Source organism: Lepidochelys kempii, chromosome 7 (assembly GCF_965140265.1).
Source record: "Lepidochelys kempii isolate rLepKem1 chromosome 7, rLepKem1.hap2, whole genome shotgun sequence".
NCBI classification, from domain to species: domain Eukaryota; kingdom Metazoa; phylum Chordata; order Testudines; family Cheloniidae; genus Lepidochelys; species Lepidochelys kempii.
The window spans coordinates 5,002,762-5,027,357 of NC_133262.1; the positions used below are offsets into that span (position 1 = coordinate 5,002,762).

General features: G+C 44.5%; 1 protein-coding gene across 6 annotated transcripts in view; it reads right to left on the reverse strand.

Annotated features, from left to right (window-relative positions):
• Positions 1 to 24,596, reverse strand: part of CADPS (calcium dependent secretion activator) — a 389,515-nt gene that overhangs the window by 279,940 nt on the left and 84,979 nt on the right. For all 6 annotated transcript variants that reach the window (XM_073350983.1, XM_073350980.1, XM_073350977.1 and 3 more), the window contains exon 3: positions 11,983 to 12,315. In XM_073350983.1, coding sequence (XP_073207084.1) covers positions 11,983 to 12,315 — 333 coding nt within the window. The remainder of the gene's footprint in view (positions 1 to 11,982; positions 12,316 to 24,596) is intronic.

Below are 24,596 nucleotides of genomic sequence, written 5' to 3' on the forward strand. Positions count from 1 at the left end.
AGAAAGTTGTTAGACAAATCCATCATTATTTCACTGTAATGTAATTTCATCTCTTTGTTTTCTCAAAACCTTTCCAACCACATCAATCTCGTTTGTTTTGGTTATATGTGCAGACTCCAAGGCATCGCTTCCATTACATTACGAATACTCCTATAATACTGCTTAGGGATATAGTGTTAAAAATAAAAAGTCTCTTTAGAAATAATCCTTCCTTTACATAAAAATATCCTCCAGAAGTGAATAAAAAATATGCTTCCCATGACATATGTTTTCCATGACATGCTTTCCATGATGAGATAACTGGCTCTGTGGATGAGGGGAAAGTGGTGGACATGCTGTTCCTTGACTTTAGCAAAGCATTTGACACGGTCTCCCACAGTATTCTTGTCAGCAAGTTAAAGTAGTATGGGCTGGATGAATGCACTATAAGGTGGGTAGAAAGTTGGCTAGATTGTCGGGCTCAATGGGTAGTGATCAATGGCTCCATGTCTAGTTGGCAGCCGGTAACAAGTGGAGTGCCCCAAGGGTCGGTCCTCAGGCCGTTTTGTTCAATATCTTCATAAATGATCTGGAGGATGGTGTGGACTGCACCCTCAGCAAGTTTGCAGATGACACTCAACTGGGAGGAGAGGTAGATACGCTGGAGAGTAGGGATAGGATACAGAGGGACCTAGACAAATTGGAGGATTGGGCCAAAAGAAATCTGATGAGGTTCAACAAGGACAAGTGCAGAGTCCTGCACTTAGGACGAAAGAATCCCATGCACCGCTACAGACTAGGACCAAGTGGCTAGGCAGCAGTTCTGCAGAAAAGGACCTAGGGGTTACAGTGGACGAGAAGCTGGATATGAGTCAACAGTGTGCCCTTGTTGCCAAGGAGGCCAATGGCATTTTGGAATGTATAAGTAGGGGCACTGCCAGCAGATTGAGAGACGTGATCGTTCCCCTCTAATCGACATTGGTGAGGCCTCATCTGGAGTACTGTGTCCAGTTTTGGGTCCCACACTACAAGAAAGATGTGGAAAAATTGGAAAGAGTCCAGCGGAGGGCAACAAAACTGATTAGGGGACTGGAACACATGACTTATGAGGAGAGGCTGAGGGAACTGGGGATGTTTAGTCTTCAGAAGAGAAGAATGAGGGGGGATTTGATAGCTGCTTTCAACTACCTGAAAGGGGGTTCCAAAGAGGATGGATCTAGACTGTTCTCAGTGGTGGCAGATGACAGAACAAGGAGTAATGGTCTCAAGTTGCAGTGGGGGAGGTTTAGGTTGGATATTAGGAAAAACTTTTTCAGTAGGAGGGTGGTGAAACACTGGAATGCGTTACCTAGGGAGGTGGTGGAATCTCCTTCCTTAGATATTTTTAAGGACAGGCTTGACAAAGCCCTGGCTGGGATGATTTAGTTGGGGACTGGTCCTGCTTTGAGCAGGGGGTTGGACTAGATGACCTCCTGAGGTCCCTTCCAACCCTGATATTCTGTGATTCTATGACATAATTAACAGCAGGTCACAGTAAGGCAGCAGAATAATCCACGGTGAAAACACACTCTTAGAGGCATAAGTCTGCTGGAGTTCCTACCTTGCTCTGAACAAAATCTACACTTGCTAGGTAAAATCCTGACCCAACTGAAGTCAGTGGGAATGTTGACATTGATTTCACTGGGGCCAGGATTCCACTCACCCTATTTGGTCCAGCCTTGTCCCCTGCCTGGGATTTGCCTTTCTTGTTAAACTCGCATCTACATTTCCTCCCAAAGCTTGGCTGTGTCTAAATTTTCTCTGCAGAGGCTTCCTTCCCCCAAGTCCTAGTTCCTTCTGAGTAAAGAGCTACGTCCACTTCCTTTATATCCAGGTGGAGATAAAAAGAGACAGTCAGCATGAATTAATCAGCATCTCCTCCCAGAGTTCCAACATGGAGTGGATCAACTCTGCCACACTGCCCCCATGTAGCTGAAAGTGCCCATTGGTGTGAACCTGTTTTAGGCCCAAATATTTAGGCCTCATTCACAGGATCCTCCCTCCAAGGGCTCTTGGCACTGTAGCAGGGTAGGAGTGGTGGTAGGAGGAAGTGAGAGTTGGCATTTTGGGGGTATGACTAGTATGTTCATACACAGTGGGACTCCACAAAGGCAACGTTGGGTTGGAGAGGTATAACACACTGCATCTGCTACAGCCCCCTTTGTGCCCTGCAGTAATCAACCACAGCCCAGCCGGCACAGATGTGGAGCAAGTGACAGGTTATCTCAGAGCAAGACATTGGCTCCAGCTTTCAGGCTACATTAGAAAGATCAGTTGGGTTCCCTCAACAAGCATGTTGCCAGGGCCCCAGCCAATGTTTGCTTTAGAGAAAAACTAGGCAAGTCTTTTTAAATACCTCTTCACCGCCAACATATTCCTGGGGTGCTGTAACATTAAGCTTTTTATGTCCATGTGACGATCAAAGGAAAAACAACATGCAATATTGATATCTAAAAGACACTCGCTAGGGATAGTGCGTGAGATTTACCCTCCTTTTGTTTCAGGATTAAATAGGCTAAGTCTTCAGCCCTGACTAAGAGGCCAGTTTCTGACAGAGCACCCTTTAAATGGGATGGTCTGAAATTTTTATTTAAAAGTTGTTCTAAAAAATGGTTTAGTCTATGGATTTTTCTGCTCTCCCACTGATGCTTATAAGGGTCTTTCTACAAGGGGAAAACTGAAGAGGCCCCATGGATGCAACGGGCATGTGGACACAGGGCCAGACCTGATTGCAGGACTGGGATTTACATGTTTATAGAGGGGAGACACTGAAATGGACTATAAAAAGGGCTTTCAAATGCACAAAGGAAACAAATCAAGGGGGAAAAATGTGTTTAATTCAGTGCTATACATCAATTACAGTAACATTAGGTATGGAAACAACAGAAGGTACATTGTAATTGCCAGACTGGACCCCTGACCTATGGTCTACCTATTCCAGTATCCCATCTCTGACAGTGGCCAGCACCAAATGCTGCAGAAGAAGGGAAAAGAAATCTTGCAGAGGTGGAATAATATGCTCTCCACATTAGATCTCTTCCCAATCCCTAGTAGTCAGAGATTGTCTTAAAACCTGAAGCATGAGGTTTAATATCCCTTCCAAAATTTGTTAGTATTAAATTATAACAATTCTATGGATTGCCTCACTATCCAGAGATGTCCAATCCTTTCATGAATCTTGTGAAGTTTTTGGCCTCAGTAGCATCTTGGGGGAATGAATTCCACAGTCCAATTATACATTATGTGGAAAAATATTTCCTTCTATGAATTTTGAATTTGCCACCTTTCAGTGTTATCAAATGTCCTCCTGTTCTTGTGCTAGGAGTCAGGCATGAGGTTTTCAGACAGGAATACAATATTCAAGGTGGGAATGTCCCTTAAGACTCCAGTGTTTGCATTGTATGGCCAAGTGGATTCATTCCCTGCTCAGGATTTTTTCTACAGTATGTATGTTGCAGTCTACACATCTAGATGCAATGGGAATCACAAAGGGATATACTCTGAGGGATGTAGTATTCGCTTGTTTAACTACCATTCATATCATTGCAAGCTCTGTGCACGAATTAAAGGGAGAATATACTTCTAAGTGCTCAAAAACCAGAACATTTCCTTTGAAAACCATGTCATTTTGCTTAAGCAAAAAAAGGATCAATACTACAGACAGAAGCAAAAATTCACACAGCACATTTCTCAGATTAGCATTAGTAGCTACCACTTGGCATACTTCAACAGCAAAAGAAAGCCTGAAATATATTTCCAAGCCCACCTGAAATAGGGTCAGGGAAGGCAGCATGATCTAGCAGCTATATGTTGAACTAGAAACTCAGAGAACTGGGTTCTATCCCTGGACCTGCCTTTGTGTTTGCTGACCCTTAGGAAATCATTTAACCACCACAGGACTCAGTTTCTTTGTCTTTAACATGGGGGCAGTTATACTTAACCACCCTTCTAGAGCACATCAAAATGGTCAGATGAAAGGTGTGAGCAATGTGCAAAATATGATAGTTATTACATTCCTTTGCAAGGAAAGAAAGGAGGGCAGTAAGACAGGGCAGATTTGTCAACATGGCAGTTATTTCCTTGGCTTTGTCTTGGATACATCTGGGGCAATATCTGCTTGCGTAACGAGGCTCTTGGCACCGAGAGTGAGGATTTCCTGATGCACTAGGACTCTGTTCCCAGAGCGTTGGACACACTGGCACCAAATTGTTAATTCTAATCCCTAATTCTAGAGGCTGAACTCCATAATGCATTTTGTCAGGGTGGATACGAAAGAAAGATCTTAGGGAGTAGTCTCTAAGTCTGCAGCATACAGTTCACTCTGATGCCACTATACCGGTCACAAAAATTACCTAAAACAATATCATAAGCAGATCTGATTAGCTTTTCTAAGCATGAGGGATGAATCATTAACTGCATTAGTTGTCTGCAGTTTTGTCGCCAGGCTGGTCCCAGGATATTAGACACACACAAGGTCGAGGAGATAGAAGGAAAGCTGTGTAAGCTCAAAAATTTCTCTCTCTCTCTCACCCACAGAAGTTGGTCTGATAAAAGATATTACCTCACCCACTTGTCTCTCTAACTGCATAAGTGGCAATATACTGAGCGTTCTGAAAAGAACACAGAAATTCAGAAAGCCGATCAGGGAGATAAATAGTTTTCTAATACCAGTACCTAGGCATCAGATAAGTTCAAGTCAAAATAGCTTTTGAGTATATTGTGCGTTACTTAAACCACAGGCGAAAACTACATTGTTACCTCCATTTTCAACATTAAGATGTAGCTTTATTTAGCTTGATCAGTTACAGAGCAAAGCCTGCAATGGTGGCAGCATTATGGCTGCCAAACATTCCTGCCGCACTTTTCAGAGAGAGAGAGAGAGAGAGAGAGAGAGAGAGAGAGCGCGAGCGCACGCGCGAGTCAGATTCTGCGGTGGCATCTAAGAGCAGGAGTGGTCCATATTCAGTAGAGGCACATGCATGATTAATTATGCACACACGCGCAGTGTGAGCCTTCAGTGCTCTCGTGTGAAGGTTACTATTTTTTCAGTGCATCCAGAAAAATGCCAGTGAAATGTGGCACGCATACACACTTTAAAAAAATTTATTTACTGCACATTCGTATATTAGCAATTAAAAATGTGTATACTGTTTTAGTCATAGGAAACAGCCAATAGATACTTCAATCAGGTTACTTAGAGAAAGATTAAAGTTATATTTCCAATTAACTTTGATGAGACAAGAGAGTCTGACCATGCTAATCTAACTCAGTGTGTATCAGTTTCAACCACAGACAGAATTGGTATGTTTTAGCTAGGAAGCAGTGCAATGCTTAGACAGACTAGGATTGAAACAATACAGCCTGATGGAATCCAATTAGCAATTTACCTACAAATAGGCCAACTGCACGGAAGCCCATAAAAAGGTGCTACATGGGGCAAATATCACTCCACAGACAGGGCTGAGGGGTCTTCGGAAACCTACCTGCTCAGCAAGCTTGTCCGGATAATTTCTAAGGGAAGGCTGATGGGCTGGCAGAAGGGCGTACAAAGATCACTTCTCAGACTGGCATACTAGTGAAAATGAAAAGAGCTGAACGAAAATTAATGGAAAATAAACAGGGGTATCAGGGAATGCATTTTAAAATGTACTAATTGTCCATATTGCGATGGGTCATTCCATCTGAAACAGCTGTACAAATATTACCTCCGCACATACACCCTTTATTTATAGACGCAAAACATCTTTTGTTTCCCCTCACACTGTCTCCAGAGATTCCCCGAACCCAAGGCATGTCAGTGGTGTTACAGGATGTATCTCAGCTCTCTCTCTGAAGGTCTCTATTTATAGTTTTCAAATGTTGGCAGGTCTCTCTCTCGCTAATTGGTGTCAGACTTAAACAACGAACACAACACACAACACACAAACATGAGTTCAGCAGCATTCAGGCAGGCTACCCAGGGGAGACTTTCTGAGGCACTAGGGACACTTGAGTGCATGGTTTCCAGCAAAAAGTCAATGGGAACTAAGCACTTAACTCCCACTTGCACCTTTCAAAGTCTCCCATGGGCCACAAGAACACCCAGTTTTAGTAGGGAGCATTAACAAAGAAACAAGAGATCAGGAAAGGAGAGAAACCTTCCTGCTTCAGGGCTTACGCCAACCCTGAACTATTTGCAGTCAGGAGGAAACGTTCTCTTAGGATAGATCATGCCATCACTGCCTACTGCAGGATTTCTGTCCTCTAAAGCACGGGTGCTGACCACTGTCAGAGGGCTAGGTGGACCATGGGGCTGACACAATCTGGCAATTCTGATCTTCCTATCCAAGCAAAAAAAATTCTAATGTGCATGCAGTTTTATTTTTGTCCTGGGAGACACTTTCTCCTCACTTGTGCTGCTGTATCTCTACTACTGCAAGGGACTGGTTCCAGGTGATCACCAGTACAAGATGTTGTCTGCATTGGGGATTCACCCCAATTATGAGGACCAGTGCTGCTTTCCCCGGTTTCAAGCACTGGTGCACTGTTTATCCTGGCAGCGATTGTGCATACTAGAAGTTTGCACTCAGGCAGCTCTGCTGATAGCTAGTTAAAATACCTACCAAAGACAAAGCTTGAATTTAGAGGATAATTTGGCTCCAAAAGCATGTCTCCTTGCTCCACAGTCTGATCACAGAGACGGGGATCAAAAACTAAAACAAGCCTCCAAGAAAAGTCTCCTTAGCCAAAAGTCCATGCAGGGACCCTCAGGATTCCATCCCTGGGGTTTCTGCTATGTACAGTGCAAGGAAGAAATGTTTAAAACACTCATTTGAGGCTTGCTCCAATATTCCCCTTGTCCACCAGTTTCATATGCATGGAACAGAACACCTAAAGGGCTCAGAGGATAGGCACCCATGTCAGAGCCACTGCGCTCTACACTGTTACGGGATTGCTGACTGATCTGCACCTCTAGCGTCTCGCAGCCCGAGAGGGAGAGAAAGATTTAGAGGTAGTATACGGAGTCTGAGGGGTGCATAGCAGTGGGGTGGCAGTGAGAGTCTCTGGCACTGCTCAGTGGTAATGTAAATGTCTCACTAATGACCCTGGCAGCCAGCAGGCTCTGAAAGAAGATCCAACTAGCAGGGAAGGTTCCATAATACAGGGCCATGTGGAGCCCCTGCTGTTATCTAAGGGTGCTGGGTGTGGCTAGAGAATCAAGGGGCCACTCTGTACACTGCAATCCAGAGCTGGGCATGTCCAACCTGCTGCAGCTCAGATCAGGCTCTGGTTTATGTGCTGTTGGCACGTTGTAAGTAGCATCATGTCTTTGTTTACCACAAACGCTCTGTGTGCGGGACACCATAAGTCTCTCAAAGCAAAGGAGGCGGGTAGTTTGAAATGCTGGGAAATAAGGGAACTCGTGCGAGATGTGGGTTCACGTGAGGTGGTTCACTAGCACCTCACAGCACTCATCTTCTGGCTGACTGTGCGGTCTCCTAAACAGTGGCTATAGGAAACAAGAAGCAAATGCAGGAGATGAATGGGGAAAGGGGAAAATAAAAACCATCTCAAGATCTGTTGACAGCAGCTCTAGGCCAAGCTTCACACCTGGAGAATTACAACAGAAAACATCCAAATTCAGATTCAGGGGCATCATCATTTCAAACTGCGCAGTCTGAACTTCACAGAGACACTTATGGAACAGCTCCACTATTTCTGACTAGGACCAATGCTACAAGCTTGGAGATTTCCAAGTGGAGCTTTATATAAGGTGCCTTCCCTTTGTATAGTTCTGAGGGTTACCATACAGCTATTACAAACAGCAAAGTAACTCACTGTAGCATTCACAGGTTCAATTTAAAAAATACACCTCTCTCAAAAGCCTAGCTGCACCTTTGCTTCTTCAGTGAGGATTACAAAGGAGGGATGAAACAAACACAGTCTTTCCTTCTTGCAGTAAAACTAACAAGCTGACTTCAGGGAATATCGAATGCAGGACAGGAGCTCAGCTAGCCATTTGCAATTGGTACGGCATTGGCTCTGACTCATAGCAGTATACTCCTCCCCCCAGTCAGAAAGACTCACACATCATGGGCTTTCACTGACCTACGGTAGTGCAGCAAGGATTAAATGTAGCCAACAGAGTCGCCTGGGGCCCGTATGTGAGATGGAAGGGTAATTTACACTTCGATGCATGTGACAGAAGTTCCTAAGGCAAGGGTGGGCTGGAGGATGAGGTGCAGGCAGGAACTGGGTGGCTAATGCAAATGGAGGTGTACACACCTTCACTGGCTGTTGCCATGCAGGGTAACCAGGAGTCAGGATGACTAACGTCAGTGCCTCAGTTAAAGGTGCCTCCTGCCCAATTTAAGTCCGGTTTAGGACTGCCTTCCAGACAGTCTGCAGCGTCCACACGTGTCAAAAGCCCAGACTGGCAGTTGGCTATAAAGGAGGCCTGGTGTCTGACCCACAACAGGAACTGGCAAGCCACTTGACGATCCTTCGGCTAGTGCAGCAGTGACAGCATTGGCAGTTTCCGGCATTCAGAGGTAAATCACGTGCATTTGGGTTTATAATCCAACTCCCTCCCTTTTTTCTGGCCTGATCACTGGCACACTAAATGACTGTTTGCATGGCTTGCTGATCATCTCGCACTGTAGATTTTTAAGCCAATCTCATGATTTTGGGGGTTAGGGGAGGCATGACAAGACTTCTAAATGCATGGGGTTGGCCACAATGATTTCAGATAGTTTAGCTGTGCAGTGGAAGCTTATGAGTAAAGCTGTCCACTCAGGAAACCCAGATTCAGGCATGACCTTGGTAGTTTCACTCATCAATCCAACTGGAGCAGGGATCTTTGTTCAGATGTCACTCTCAGGCTGTGGGAAATGCTACAGAGTACACTGCTTTTTGCATCTCCTAGCAGGTGGGTACTGGGCAGCAATGCTGTCTTACAAGTAGATATCTGCTCCATCAATCCAGAGTGAGTGCATTAACTAGTGTTCCTAAACAACAAGGGATTATCCAGGGAGAGAAAGTAGGCTAGAATGAATGGAAATACAGGTTTGTCAAGGTTCCTTCCCCACTCTGAACTCTAGATGTGGGGACCTGCATGAAAAACCCCCTGAACTTATTTTTACCAGCTTAGGTTAAAACTTCCCCAAGGTACAAACTATTTTACCTTTTGCCCTTGGACTTTATTGCTGCCACCACCAAGTGTCTAACAAATATAAAACAGGAAAAGAGCCCACTTGGAAACGTCTTTCCCCCCAAAATCCTCCCAAACCCTACACCCCCTTTCCTGGGGAAGGCTTGATAAAAATCCCCACCAATTTGCATAGGTGAACAAAGACCCAAACCCTTGGATCTTAAGAACAATGAAAAAGCAATCAGGTTCTTAAGAGAAGAATTTTAATTGAAGTAGACGAATCACCTCTGTAAAATCAGGATGGTAAATACCTTACAGTGTAATTAGATTCAAAACATAGAAAATCCCTCTAGGCAAAACCTTAAGTTACAAAAAGACACAAAAATAGGAATATACGTTCCATTCAGCACAACTTATTTTATCAGTCATTTAAACAAAACAGAATCTAACACATATCTAGCTAGATTACTTACTAAGTTCTAAGACTCCATTCCTGTTCTGTTCCCAGCAAAACCATCACACAGACAGAGAGAACCCTTTGTTTTCTCCCCCCCTCCAGCTTTGAAAGTATCTTGTCTCCTCATTGGTCATTTTGGTCAGGTGCCAGCGAGGTTATCCTAGCTTCTTAACCCTTACAGGTGAAAGGGTTTTTCCTCTGGCCAGGAGGGATTTAAAGGTGTTTACCCCTCCCTTTATATTTATGACACAGGTTAATAAAAACAAATGCTAAACTTCCTACTTGGGCAAGCTAACTTTATGCTGAAGTCACTTGGAAAGTAACTCCCTTTCCAAGGTCGATGGATCAACACTGAGGGACAAGGAAAAAACATTGTTCAGATGTATCTGAGAACACTGCTGCAAGAAAAAACAACAGTCTGGGTAATTCAGTTTGCCTCTCAACTACTCATCAATCTGAGAAACTATTTTCCTTGAGAAACATGTCTTACAATAGTTATTCCATGCATTGTTATCACAGCCACAGACACACACAGAGTTTAGGGATTGATGATACCCATAGAAATTTACAAAGAATCCCGGGCCCATCACCATGGGTCTTATAGTGAAAATAATCATTTTCTGCCATTTTCTGGAGCATTTCCTGCTCCTTGAGACAACTCAAGACTAATCAGAAAACCACATACCATTTGTGCCATTTTTAGTGGTCAGAAGCACTTCAGCACACAAAGGAAATCTGCCAAGTCTTATTGGGTTACATATTTACGGCCCTGTGGTCATGGGACAGCAGAGTACACCCTGAACCAGGATATGCTTTGGGTTGCCCTGCTCATTTGCTACTTAAGTCCTTCTTCGGTAGGGTCTCTGCCAAGAAGCCATGTTACTAACCAGAGCTGTAATGCCAATTAGATCCTATTTCTCTCCCTCTTTTTTTTCTTTTTTTAAATGACTATCATGAAAAAGGGGGGAAAACAAGAGAATTAATTTAGTCAGGAGGGGAAAACATGGGCCAGAATATAACCCCCGTCTTAAAAATGGAAATGCAAAGAATTGCAATTGAGGGCGGGGGAATGGACAGCAGAACTGGCTCCAGTGATCATCTGAACTAGAAGAACAGAAAATGGTGCAAAATTCATCTTTACTGGGCAGAAATTACCAAAACGAGGGAAGAAATTGATAAAAATCATTTTGTTCTCCATGAAGTGGGGAGGCCAAGATCTCAGTCTTCCTTGGAAATAGGTTGGAGGATATTTTTACTCTGTAGTGAGTGTCCTCCTGATCCCTGTTGCAGTCTGAATTCAGAGGATCCCTAAATATTCCATCTAACGTTAAGTCTGCACTGCCAAAAAGATGGGGGAATTAGGAGATAAGGAATATGGGTTAGCTGTCCCGCTGTACAACCCTAGCAGAGATGAGGCACCTGTGGTGTTTATCACGAGGTAGCTAGGTGAGGACAGCACTGTACCTTGCCCGTGGCTGACCTCACCCAGTTACCTTGTGATAAACACTACACATGCCTTGTCCTCACTAGGATTTTACAGTAGGATAGGGAACCTGAGTTAGTTATCCTGCAGTAAAAACTCACCTCTTTTAGCAGTGAAGACAAAGCCATAGTTAATCAAACCAGGGTGGTTCAGACAAAGGAGATGCAATTACAAGTTGGATGGACCACAGCAAAGCTTCAAACAATGGTCAGTGAACCTCAAACGGTTCATAGATTGTAAAGCCAGAAGGGAGCATCATGATCGTGTAGTCTGGCCTCTGGTAGAACACAGGCCAGAGAAGTTCCCCAAAATCACTCCTAGAGCAAATTCTCATACAGAGGAACAGAGAGCTGCCTGAGCTCGAATTTAAAGCCTACAAGCGTGATCTCCTTCCAATTCCATTTGTTTCTCCCCTTGTCTCACCTCCCTCCATACCCCACCATGCATTACCGCCCCCTCTTCATCACCCACTGTCCCTTTACATGCAGGCAGAGGGACGGAGAAGAATGGAGTGGACACCCAGAGTACCAGTGGTACCACAAGCAGTAAGGATCAGGGAGTGAATCCTGTGTCCCTTAACTCATGGAATGGTCCCACTGGGGTCAGGCATGAGTGAGAGTAGTAGGATTTGGTTATTGCTTAGCCTTATTAGCTTCACAACAGTGCACAGGTCACAGACAATCCAGCACCATATCAACAAGCAAATTTGCGTAAAATGTTCACCCCTTGTGCATCTGAAATTCAAATACTAATATGATTTCCTACAGATGCACAGAAATGCGCTTCCCCTCTATACTGGCAATCTGGCAGTACAAAGGCAAAGATAATGACAGCAAAATGGCACATGAGGTACCATTAAAGACTTGATCCCGGAAGACAGGGAGGGACCCTTACCTGACATGCATTGTACAGCAGCTGATGCTCAAATTTCTTGATTCCCAAGATGTTCTGGAACATTTCGTACAGCTGTTCCTTGCTGAGGATCAGCTCTGAGGCAGCACTGGCAGTCATCCTGGCCTGCTGTTTGCGTGGGTCCTCTTCACCACGGTAAATAGCGTCAAATTTTGCCATCCAAGAGCTGAGAACCGTTTCCTTGCTGAGGCCGTCAATCTCAGGCAGGCTGCGCACCCTCTTCTCAATGTGCTTCTTGAAAACTTCTCGGGAGTCATTTGCAGAGCAACCCCCGCTCTGCACCATCCGGGCCACACGATCACTTTTTAGAAACACCTGCAAGGAGAGAGAGAGGCAGGGGAAAAAAAAAGTGACTCCATTCTGTAGTCGCCAATTACTGTAAAGTATCATTAAAACCCTGTTTGTCTATATGAAGCTCTGCAGGCCCTGAAGCTAACTTATTTATACAATACTTTCCAAATCCCCATGCAGCAGTCAAGCGCTGCTAGACTAGGTCACGTCTGGACTTTGAGATGTAACAAAGCCAGACCACTAAGCAAAAACATTTTGATGTAATCAGGACTTCACCTAACGTCATAGTCATATTGCACCGAATACATAAATACTGCTCAGGATGCAGGAGTGTATTTTAGTTCTAGCTTCTGTTGTAACGAAAGAGCTATTGTGTACCTACAGTCATCCAACCAAATTCTGCTGTCAGTGTAAACCTGGACTAACGCCACTGAAATCAATGGAGTTAGGTTGTTTACACCAGTCTAATGAGTTGCCAGTCCTCCGACACGCCACAATGAGAGCAGTGGTTTAGAGCTGCTCAGGTGTTTGGAATTTTAGAGCAACGCGGGGGGAGATGTGTATGTCAGTTGGCAGGTGAAGCAGTCAAAACGTGCAGGATAAAATTTCTCTGTTGCACGGCTCTGAAATTTATCACTTGGCTAAATCCTGGCCATACAGGGCCAGATCCCTCAGCTGGTATAAAAAAAAGTCCATGGAGTAATGCGGATTTACATCCATTGGTCCATGTGGTGTTTGTGGGCGCGTGCGCACTACACCACCTTTGCTTTCTCCCTTGACTTCTGTGTGGTTACTCTGGGATTACGCTGCCCTAAAATCTTAACGTGATCCTTGCTATTTGGCTCCTTTAACCAGTACGTATTTTAAATGTAATTTTAACACATGGTAATAACCTGATGACTAACAGAGAGAAGCATCCTGGGGGCTGGAATGCGGCTGGGATACAACACTGTCTCGTAGCAGCAACAGAGCTACTGCACCCTGAACGAGAACACCAACCTTCCATCCATTAGTACAATCTCAGCATGCAAGCTGGGCATCCAGCTCCCCTTCCCAGCCCTAACCCCAGAACAGAAAGGACTCCACAGATAGGTCACTGTTGCCTGCTGTGTGCAGTCACAATAATTTTTTAATTAAAATAATTGACTCCAGAGACAGGACACTACTTCAGAGCTGGCCACTTGGTTGAATCCATAGCACTAGGTAAGGGCTAGCAGCCGATCTGTAATGGTTTCACATCTCTCATGTTTCACAGTGGGCTTTGTTTTATCTGTCTGCATGAGCAGGGAGAGGGCAAGCAATAAAGATGAAAAGTGTCTGGTGGTGTGATAGCTACTACATTAAAAACATCTCTTTACGCTCTTCCATTCCTAGGCACCTCCTGTCAGCACTGACCCCTTCCCCACAGAGATGGGAGAGATTAAAGGATGAAGGAGAAGAATCCACCCAGGAGAGAATCGCTCACACAGATCCCTCCCTCGGGGCAAAAAAATACATCTCTGTCTTTGAAGGTGTGTGAGATGATGGCATTCACCCTAATGAGTGGTGGCTGAACTGAAAATTGCTGGAAGCTTTGAGATCTCATTAACAGATGACACAGCTGGAATGGACAGCTCTGAAATCTCCATAGCATTCATCTGAGTTCCAGCCTTGGTCCCTGAAGTTGGCTTTAGTCCCATATCCTGCATGACAAAGTTCTGTTCAACACTCTTTCCAGGCCCTCACTGGTTCAGGTTTTTAAAACGGCTGCCAATTGTAATGAGATACGTTTACTTGCGGTATGTTATTCAGACACTCTCTTGCGCAGCTGACAAGGGACTATATCCCAGTAAAGAGGGAAGACAAAGCTGCAGCTCAAGCTGGGTGGAAGTCTGTATGGGTAGATTCTAGAATAAACCCAACTTGGTTTAAGGCAGACTTGGATTCCATACATCATGACATCAACTTATCCCTCTCTCTGAAGGAAGTGACTACTGAACTGAAGCAGACCTCAGCAGAGTGTCCTGCTGAGATAGCAAGAGAGACGCGATGCTGCATGTAGGAGCTGAATTATTTACGTAAAGGTAGTTGTGCTTAAAGAATGCCTTCTCAAAGAAATCGTGCATTGGCAAAAGTGTCTCCAGAAGCTCTCATATGCTGAGATTTTATCCCTCCTACTTAGACCATAAGCAACATTGCAGTATCGTGGTCAAACCTTCTAGACCAAGAGGCGAAACAGAGCAAAAGATGGGGGAAAAGCTTCTGATCTTTGTAAACCAATGGCTAACTCAGAAACATCACGTATGATTAAAAAAACAATTAAAATAAAAAAAGCAGTATATTCTACAGCCATAGTCAGAAAAGGGCAAAATCATTCCTGTTGTAACTCCATGGGCGGCATGTGACTCCTCCATTTGGGAAGGTGGCGCACTCTTGGACCAGGGCCCTGCCCTGAGACCCACCCCGACTCAGCCTCCTCCCCCAGAAGCCCTGCCCATGCTCTGCCCAACCCCTTTCCACCCCCTCCCAGAGGCCCTCCATGCCCATGCCTCTTCACCCCCTCCATGAGGTTCCCCCCAATCATGTGCACACCTCATCACCCCCTTCTCTTCCGCCCCGCTCATGCCTCTTCCCTCCGCCCACTGAGCCATCCGGCCTCTCATGTACCTCTTTACCCCCACCCCTGGACCTCCCTGCCCACCCACCTGCCATTCGGCTGGTCGCTCATACTTACCTCTTCACTCCCTCCCGCGAGGCTCCCATGTTGGTGGAGCAGGGAGGGGAAGAGGCGGGGCTTCAGGAGAAGAGGATGAGGCTGGTGGGGCGGCTTGGCTTCCCCTGGCCTCTTATCCCCACCGCCAACGTGTAACTCCATTGAAACAGAGGCTGTTACACCCAGGGTGCATTTTGATTCAGTCTCATGTTATAAAGAGATTATTGCAAAGCCCAGCACAACATAAGTTGGGGCGGGGGGGTAGATAAAACGAGCAGACCAGGTATTAGATGAGAATATTCTCCCTGCTACAAGAAAGGGTCAAAACATCACAAGCCCATGGAGAGCAGGGAACGCCATGTGAACAGCAAGGTAGGGGAGATGGAGAAAGACTCCTTTCCACCCTCCCCATACGAGAGCCACAGTGCTACGGCTGCCTGGAGAGAACAAACGGCTGTTTTAATTCATGAAGCAGAGGACGACAGGAGTACAGCACAGTGGGAGGAAGCTGTGCAGGCAGCTAGGGGTAGCTATGAGCTCTCAATAATTAAAGACCTCGGGGATGACCCGAGGACTTGGGAGGTTTTTAATACCACTCCACAGTGTTTCAAGCATGGCATTCAGAACATTCCCAGCTGTTTGATGTGCTTATGTTCTCACATGCATCTGTCAGGGAAGGGGGTTGGGCTTTAGTCCATAAAGAGCACGGTGCTTGTCGTGGGTGTGTAAGTGCTGGGGAGAGAGAGTCAGAGAGCCTGCTGCCTCCTTACACACATGCTGAGCCCAGGCCAGACTCCGGTCCCAGAGTTACTCATGTCCAGGGCACGCTCACTAACCCGTCTCCCAGCTTTGCCTTTTTTGGCTGGGTAACATCAGCAGCAGGGTGAAAGGGGACTTGAAACGGCACTGATTCTGCACTGGAAGTTCACCAGTGGACACTGTGATTTTTACTTATACAGCCTATCTGTGAACGATAAGAGCGTTTAGCTTGTGGCGAGTCAGCCAAGGGCAGGGCTGGTGAAGGGACTCGCAGTGTGACCTTCTCGCTGGTGAAATGAGGTTACATTTATTCTTCATTCCAATTAACAAAGTGACAGTTTTTAGGCAACCCTCAGAGCAAGGGGAACTAAATGCCTTAGAAAAATGCAGCATTTCAAGAGGTCTGCTTTGACCAGCACAGATTTGTGATCAGCTGGTCAAGGCAGGAGGTAATCCATAAAGGACATAGGGGTTGGAGGCGCTGGACATCAGAAAATGATGAATGCAGCAAGTGAGACAGAGAAGGGAATTGGGGAGGTACGAAGAGATGCTGACACAAGGGCATTGGAAAACTGGTTTGTCACGAAGACGGTGCATGTTTCTTTGGAAAATAAGCCGTGAACTCAGTGGCTTCTGGGATGTCCAGTATGAATAAGGCCAGCTGAGAAAGAATGATCGCTGCAAAGTTCTAATGGGTGTATATGTCAGCATTTATTAAAAGAAAACCAAACACCTCTTTCACTGTGCAAGTCAGCTATTCCTATTGTCATGTCCATTGACAAACCCTAGGCCTTGCAGTTACAACTCTCGGTCTCTCTATCAGCTACTGAGCAGGTAACAGCAAAGTAGCAGAAATGAAATGAAGGTTTTCAGCTAGTTAATACATTAAATTTCATCCACATGTGAACAGTTCCACAAAACACCCATTAAACCAATTCCTGTGTAAAATGGCCATTTAAAGTATGACTTACATCCAGGATTTTTCAGCTTTATGATTAACAATGGAAAAAGGTAATGGGTATGAGTAAGTACAGATGTAATCAGGTACCTGGATGGCTAAATGGCAGCAGCTATGCCTGGTCATTACCGGGTCAGAATTATATCAGTGTCCAGGTAACAGCCAGGCCATAATGGCTCACACCTGTTCACGGAGAAGTGCTTTTACTGAGGGGATACAGAAGTGTGATGCATTTGAAGCCAGTTCCCGTTTGCCAGTTGCACATGAGTAATCCCAGTGACTGCTGTGGGAGTGGCAGCATGAGCTAGGTGATTAGGCTTCAGTCCTTTGTTCCATTGCAGGATCCTTGCAAGGAAAACTCACTTTCTAACAGATATTTTAGAACTCGCATCATTTTCTTCCGACTTCCACTGAAAACATTTTGAACAAAGAATCCCGTGAACAGGAGAAAGGCTGAGAAAGTCTTGCAGCCTATATTCAAAATGTCCAATCTCTACTCTACTGTGTATCTATGCTAAGCCAGCTGAGCCGTGTGTGGCCAGGCTGTGGAAAGTCCATCAGCTAAAAGGTGTTGGCTCCCTGCACTGCCGTTTTTGAAGTCTGCTTGTCCCAGTGGCGTTTGCAATATTTCTACAGCATCACAGACGTTTTGCAACCCCCCCGCCACAGCCTGCGCGGTTCACTAGACTTTTCATCTGATGGCAGTGCTGTAGAGATTACCATAAATCAAGCTGGTATAGTATGAAAAAAGCCCTCTTTCTTCATAAAATTATTGATCACACGTGCCCAAGTCAAATGACGGGAGAGACCATGGCCACTTCCACAGAACCAGAACAAGGAAGAGCAATGATAGCAAACACCCCACAGGCTCCCCACATTTAATCTATTCCCCTTTCATTCTGCCAGGACAGAATTTTGGTGAGGGGACAAAATGCAGAGAACTGATTAAGCTGCATGTTAACACTGCATAGGAATGTTCAGAGAAACCTTTCAAACCTGTAATACTGGTTATGTCCTGTGCTGGGATGGTCAGTGATAAAGTTTCCAGATTGACTAAAAAAGAAGTTTCCCCCATTCCCAAAGCAAATCCTGTGATTCTTCAGGCTATCCAACCACAGTGTTGGGTACGTGGATTTCTAATGTATAAATGTAAACTGAAGGGACATTCAAGAGAAATGACCGTGGGAAATAGGCAGCAATACAGAATAGTCTCTAGATAAAAACGAACAGTGGATTAGTCAGCTGGTCTGATTTATCCACCACCACCCTCACTCTGTTGAAAGCCAACTTGTTTGTGTTTGTCATAAACAAGTTCCTCACCATGCTCCTTTATATAAGGGTGTCTGCACTGCAGTTGGGAGGTGTGACTGCACCAAGTGTAGACACACCCAAGTTACCTTTGCTCTCGCTTGAGAACCAATAGCACTAAAGCCATGGTGGCATGGGATGTGTACATACCCAGGATCATGGGTGGTTAGGACTAGATAGCTTGGGAATGGCTACACAAGCTGCAATCACACCTCCCGACTGCTGTGTAGACATACCCTAAATTTCCAACTGACAGACATCATCTTCCCTAAGGGAGCCAGCCCCAGGTTATTCATTTGGAGATGACTTCGTTTGGGTGCAATGTTTAGCTGCAGTTTGCAGAGAGCTATAAAGACACCAAGAGACAATCCAGCAGAGGAGCTCAGTAGGTAGAAAGAATGACTATAGACACACGCTATGGACCAGACTGGGTCCCTATGGCAGAAGGCTTGTGCTTGGTACATGCTGCTATGGGAGAGGTGTTAACGGCCTGTCCGTCCATCAGCTGTTGCAGGCAAAGGTGATCACAGGCCTCCCTAAAGGACATGCCTGTGTTAAGCACTCAGCTGATGCTCCTTGCATAGTAACAGCAGCTGCAGCCAAAGGAGAGCGAGCAGCACATGGTGCCACTGGGCCAGGCAATGCTGCCCAGAGTGGTGCATGGAGCTAATCAAATGGGCAGTGCCTCCCTCTGGAGCTCCCCACTGGACAGGGAGCCTGCCTGCTGCATCCCCCCTTCAGAGGATACAACATGTACCACCCTCTGTGGCTGCCTAGATCCGCTGGTATGTGCAGAGGCAGCAGACTGGGACCATTTCTTCCATATGGCCTTTTGGGTGGCTTCCACCCTAAGCTGTGTGGGCAAGGGGCATGGCCATAGTCCCTGGTCTGGAGGCACATAGTAGAGGGGAAAAAAGAGCTTTCCTTCCAACCCCTTGGGAGCTGGCCTTGCTCTGGGGGAACACTGGATACTAAAGCACCACCTCGTGAATCCAGGAGCAGGTGTGGTGCTTATTGTTTTTTGGGGTCTACACTTTACAACTCCTTGCTAAGAGCCAGACACACATGCCAGGAACCAAACTCAATCAGGGAAGCAGTGTGATCCAGTGACCTGAAACTCAGACATGGGGTCTATTCCCAGCTCTGCTACTGGTCTGCTGGATGACCACAGGCAACTCACTGCCCCCCCGTGCCTCAGTTTCCCCACTGGTAAAACAAGGAGGTAGTGTCATAGGAACTACTAGTTGTTACTGTCCCTGGTATAAACTCCAAACACAGATCTCCATTTAAAGGCTATAATTAAAAAAAAAGGTAAAAGGAACAGACACAGTGGGCATTCAGGGCGTTTAGAAAGGAGGGCTGTTTCAAGGTAGCTGTGACATTGCTTTTGAGTTCAGTTTGGGTCAGATGCAGAGTATCCTGACCATGCCATAGCCATGGGAAAAGCATACCCAGCCCTGTTGTAGTTTCTCTGGCTCTTCCATAAAAGTTAAAGCATTTTTTTCATTTGCTCAAAGTCTCCACAGTGCCCTTAAGCATAAACAGCAATTACATTTTTAATTAATGTTCAGATTTTTAATGTGAGGCGGTGAGTGTAGTTTGGCATTTGAAGTATCACAGAACTGGGGTATGCTGTTTCATCAAGGAGTGTAAAAAAATCTGTTGGCCAGGGTGTTTTTTTTTTTTTTTTTTTTTTAATTTTTAGGGCACTCTCACATTATATACACAATAATCTTCCTATTGGACCTTGGCAACAGTGATTTGGATACAAGCTGAATTGATGGGAATCCAGTCCCTTTGAGGTACTATGGCCCAGATCCTCAAAGGATTGTGGCTCAATACCTCTGAAGAAGTGGGTCTAGATGTCTTTTTCAGACATCATAAAACACAAGCTAGTTTTGTATATTAAGAAGGTGCCTGTCAACTTTCAAGCACAAAATATCCCAGCCATCCAGTTTATTTTAGGATCCAGTTCCAACGCAACCTGAATATTAAGAATGCATTTGGTACACTTCTGCCAAATTGCATTGTACTCCAGGCCAATGCTTAACAAGCCATATTACGGTGTAGAAGTTACATTCAAAAGGTTTGTGCCCTATTTTCTACTCTACTCTCCAAGGCCCTGTTAACAAAAATATAGCAAGCAGATTCGACAGTGAATTGAAAGTGACATGTATCATTTGATTAGATTCTTCCTTACATGGTTCATAAGTTTTGAATGTAGCCTTCATAAATTCTTTACGATCAGTGAGTTTTGTGCTGCTCAATTAGCTGTTTGATAAACACATCCTGCATTTAACGGACTGACTTGGGTGCTGGATATTCCTGAACTACAGTTTCCTCACTCCCAGGCAATGCTGCACAACTCCTACTTGCCATGAGATTAGCTTTCTGCAAATCTTGACCAAACCATGAGTAAAGTGGAGTAAAAAATTTGGAATTTGTACCACACAGGCAATTTTTCTATTTCAACCTTGGTTTTCACCCTAATTCAGGATGAAAACAAAACCTGAAGTATTAAAATTTTTTGCATAACAAAATTCTGAAAAACTGCGGCTTGGAGATGTTGAAACATTTTGTTTCAAGTCAGTCTGACATTCAACTGCATCGACCTCAGGTGTCAGAGAGCCTCACATGTGCTGTAGTTTGGGTGCCTGGTGCTCTTATTCTTCCCTATGGGCTGGACTCACTGGCCAGACTATGTGGCAGCCATGTGACTCCCAGGATGCACCACACAGCTCAATCAGAAGGGAGATTGCATTGTCTCATGTAGTCTGGTCAAGGTACCTGGCTCAGAGGAGAGAATAAGGTCAAGTAAGTGCCTGATCTACAACTCCCATAAGGCACCACTGCCATATAGGTAGATGCAGTTCAGTGTCAAACTGACCTGAAACAAAATATTTTGTTTCCATTTTCACTGACAGAATATTTATATATAATTAAAAAAAAAAGCCAGCAAAACATCCCTCCCCCCCCAGTGGAAACTGCATTTTCCATCGAACAACTGTTTCCGTGTAAAAAGACCGACCAGCTCCAGCCTAAAGCTCTATGGAAGTGCAGAGCACTTACAGTTGAACAGGAGTGGGTGGCAACATGCAGTAGAACTGAGGTGCTTGCCTGGCAGATTGGTATGTGGCAATAACCCAAGAGGTACCAGTGAAAAGATTGTTTCGGGGTGGTGGAAAACATCTTTCCTGTGTACACTTTCTCATCTGCCCGGTTGGTCAGGATGGCCAGAGAGAGAGAGAGAAACAGGCTTCCTTTGTAGGAACAACAGACAGCGAATTACTTGCATAACCAAGGGGTTTTTGTACAGAAGGTTAAAACCTGCCGTACCAGAGCACAGCAATAGATTGTGTGAAATGTAGTAATGTCCATGACAGGTTCTTTGCTCTCACTTTAGCAGTATGGCCACATCAGTGGAACCTGTGTGGGTGCCTATCTGCAAAGGAACAAAGGATTGTCAGTTCTGTAGGTTTTGTTCAAGTGTTTGCTGGAAGCTAAATTATTAGAAGCTAAAATGTATATTTTTAGACAGGTCAGTTACAAGTACAGTAGATTGTTAATATTGAGGTTGCTATTAAGTGTAATTTCCACTTAATAGCAACATTTTGCCGGGAACCAATCCTGTCCCATTGACTTTAATGGGAAAGGGATTCTGATATTGGCAATCGCATGCCACCTACTGAAAACTTGTTTTGGAAGAAAAGCCCCAGCTGCAGGCATATTTGCATGGCTCCGGCCAGGGAAGGAGGTGTTGGAGGTGATGATTCCAGAGATGGTATTTCTCCTGCACTCTTTGGGGCTGCAGCCAGGGAAGGAAGAGCTGGGACATGCTGAGCCCTGACCCCAGAGAGTGCAGGGAGAGATACCATACAGCTCCATTGGCCCCTGCTCTCTGCAGAAAGCTCAAGCATCCAGACTGCAGTCCCCACCCCGATGCTGCCCTTCCCGCAGGCAGGTTTGCACGGCTGCAGCCAGGAGAGGCCTATCTCAGAACTTCTTCCCCCAGCTGCAGCCGCACAAACCTGCCTTCTCCTTATTAGCAACTGTAGGATAATGGCAACTTTTTGCTGGCAAACAAGGAGTGACTAATAAGCAAAATCTACTGTATGCTGGAGCTGGTCAGAACAAGATTTCAACAAAGAAGTGGAGAGAAACTGCAAATAACTTCACATCATCTTCCCCCCTTCTTTTTCCTCACAGCTGGGTTTAAATAGTCTGTTTTTTTCCTCTCACAGTCAGTCCCATCTAAACAATCAGTTAAGTGTGTCTTAAATCCCACTGCCATCTTGGAAACATTCTCTCCAAGATCATGTGTTCAATGAAGCAGTGATAAACTGACAATCCCCTGGTAATACCTTTTCGGATGAGGGATGAAAATTACTCTGTTCCTATCTGCCTAGAGAAGAGAGAGAGCTGGGATCATTAGACCAATTCAGCAAAGCTAAACCAGGGATGAATTATATGTTTCCCTGCACAACCGCAGTTGCTGCCCTTTGCTATCATGCATGGGAGTTTAAATTTTCTTCAAGGTTTTACCATTGAATTTTTCTCCACTTCAACAATTTATAAACCATTCTAGATCTTCACCTTTTATGGTGAGTAGCTTGGAGAGAGAAAGACGATTAGCAGGAAGGCTGATAAAAATAAATTACGCTGCTCAGATAAATCAATCCCCCTTCTGACAAGTCCTTCTTCCCTTCAGAGGAAGGGTGTGAAAATCTGTGTTAAGAGCTGCACAAAGAAAGCCATTTGCAGTGCACAAGAAGTTTCAGTGGTCCTCCGAAAGCTATGACCAGAGCTGTATGTTCTTTAGTGCCATCTAATCTAACTAGCTATTTACATACAGAGAGACTGAAAACTCCTGTTACAGTACCCAGAGACCATTCAGGAGGAAAACGTGAAATTTTGCCAATAATCCCAAATTCACCGGAATAATCACTCAAACTCCAGCAAGAGCCCACAGACTGCCCACAGTGATATTTCTCAGAGAGCACAACATTCACAGTACACTGTGGCATCTGCACTTGCTTACAATTCATTTCCAGCAGCAACTCAGGATGCTGATTTTGAACTCTCGAGTCTTCTAGTCTCTCCGTGCGTTTTACCCTGACTGATTTGATCTGCTTACATCCTTGAATTAACAGCCCTCAAATTTAAGCACGGGTATGGAGGTTGGACAATATAAACACTCCCAGCTTTGCATCATTATGTATTTTACACAACCATTCATATACATTCTGTATGTGGATGTAAACATGTGAAGCTAGAATCATATGGAATTGTGCCCTGGTTTACTGCTAGACTGAAATGTACAAAGTGAGGTTATAAAGACATCCACTGTACTAAATGACAACATGTCAACAACTACGGATTTAATGGTGATTAATCCTAAAGACTAATTAGTACAATGAAGACTATTCATTACCAAATCTAGTTAATTGTCAAAATATTACTTTTCTTTCAAAAGGAACATAATTAGAGCAGGTTTCAGAGAAGCAGCCGTGTTAGTCTGTATTCACAAAAAGAAAAGGAGTACTTGTGGCACCTTAGACTAACCAATTTATTTGAGCATAAGCTTTCGTGAGCTACAGCTCACTTCATCCAGTGCATCCAATGAAGTGAGCTGTAGCTCACGAAAGCTCATGCTCAAATAAATTGGTTAGTCTCTAAGGTGCCACAAGTCCTCCTTTTCTTTTTATAATTAGAGCAGTATGTTTCCTAATTATGGTTTATGGCCTTGGAATTGTGCAAATGATATGAATTAAACGTATGAGTATTATTGGGTGAACTTGTCCCCAGTTTCACATTAATTCTTTTATTGCCTTCCAACTGTTTTCTATCATTTGACAACTGGAAAAAAACCAACCCCATTATTCAACACATTTGCTGAAGGGATGCCTTATTAAAGTTACTATATGCTATATGGTCGCTCAGTTATAGGCAATTTTCAACTCTCCATTTAATACAACAGAAAAGTCAAAATTGCATCAGACTAAATTAGAGTCATTTTTGTAATCTGCTCAAAACAACTGATGTCAATCCCTCTGAGCAGTTTTTGGTTTCTTAAGGACTATGTATAAAAGTGTTTTCAAATGCAACAGAGTAACCAATTATAAAGCTCACTGCAAGGAAAACACGTTGGATCAACCAGGCCAGCCACGTCGTACTGTTTTCTATTACATTAATTGGACTCCTAATCACTAATTGTGCCACTAGATCATTTTGAGGCCACTGTGCAACACAAACAACTGAACTATTAAACCCATGCAAGATCAAACTAACTGCCTTGTGAAGTATCTATGAAATCTTGCATCCATCAAGGCAATTTCAAGCACTCTCATAAAAAACACAGCAATCCCCATTATAGAATCTTACATATTTTCCTGGAAAAGTGGGGATGGTTTCTGAAAAGGAAAAAACGAAGGAGGATGCAAGTTACATCCATATTCTGATCAGCCCATTTTATACTTGAAGTGTAACTGATAAAGCAGTGGAACCTGCATTGTTCTGATAGTCCCTGAGGGTCTGTTCCTATGCCATTGAATTCTATGGGAATTTTGCCATCGATTTTCAGTAAAAGGC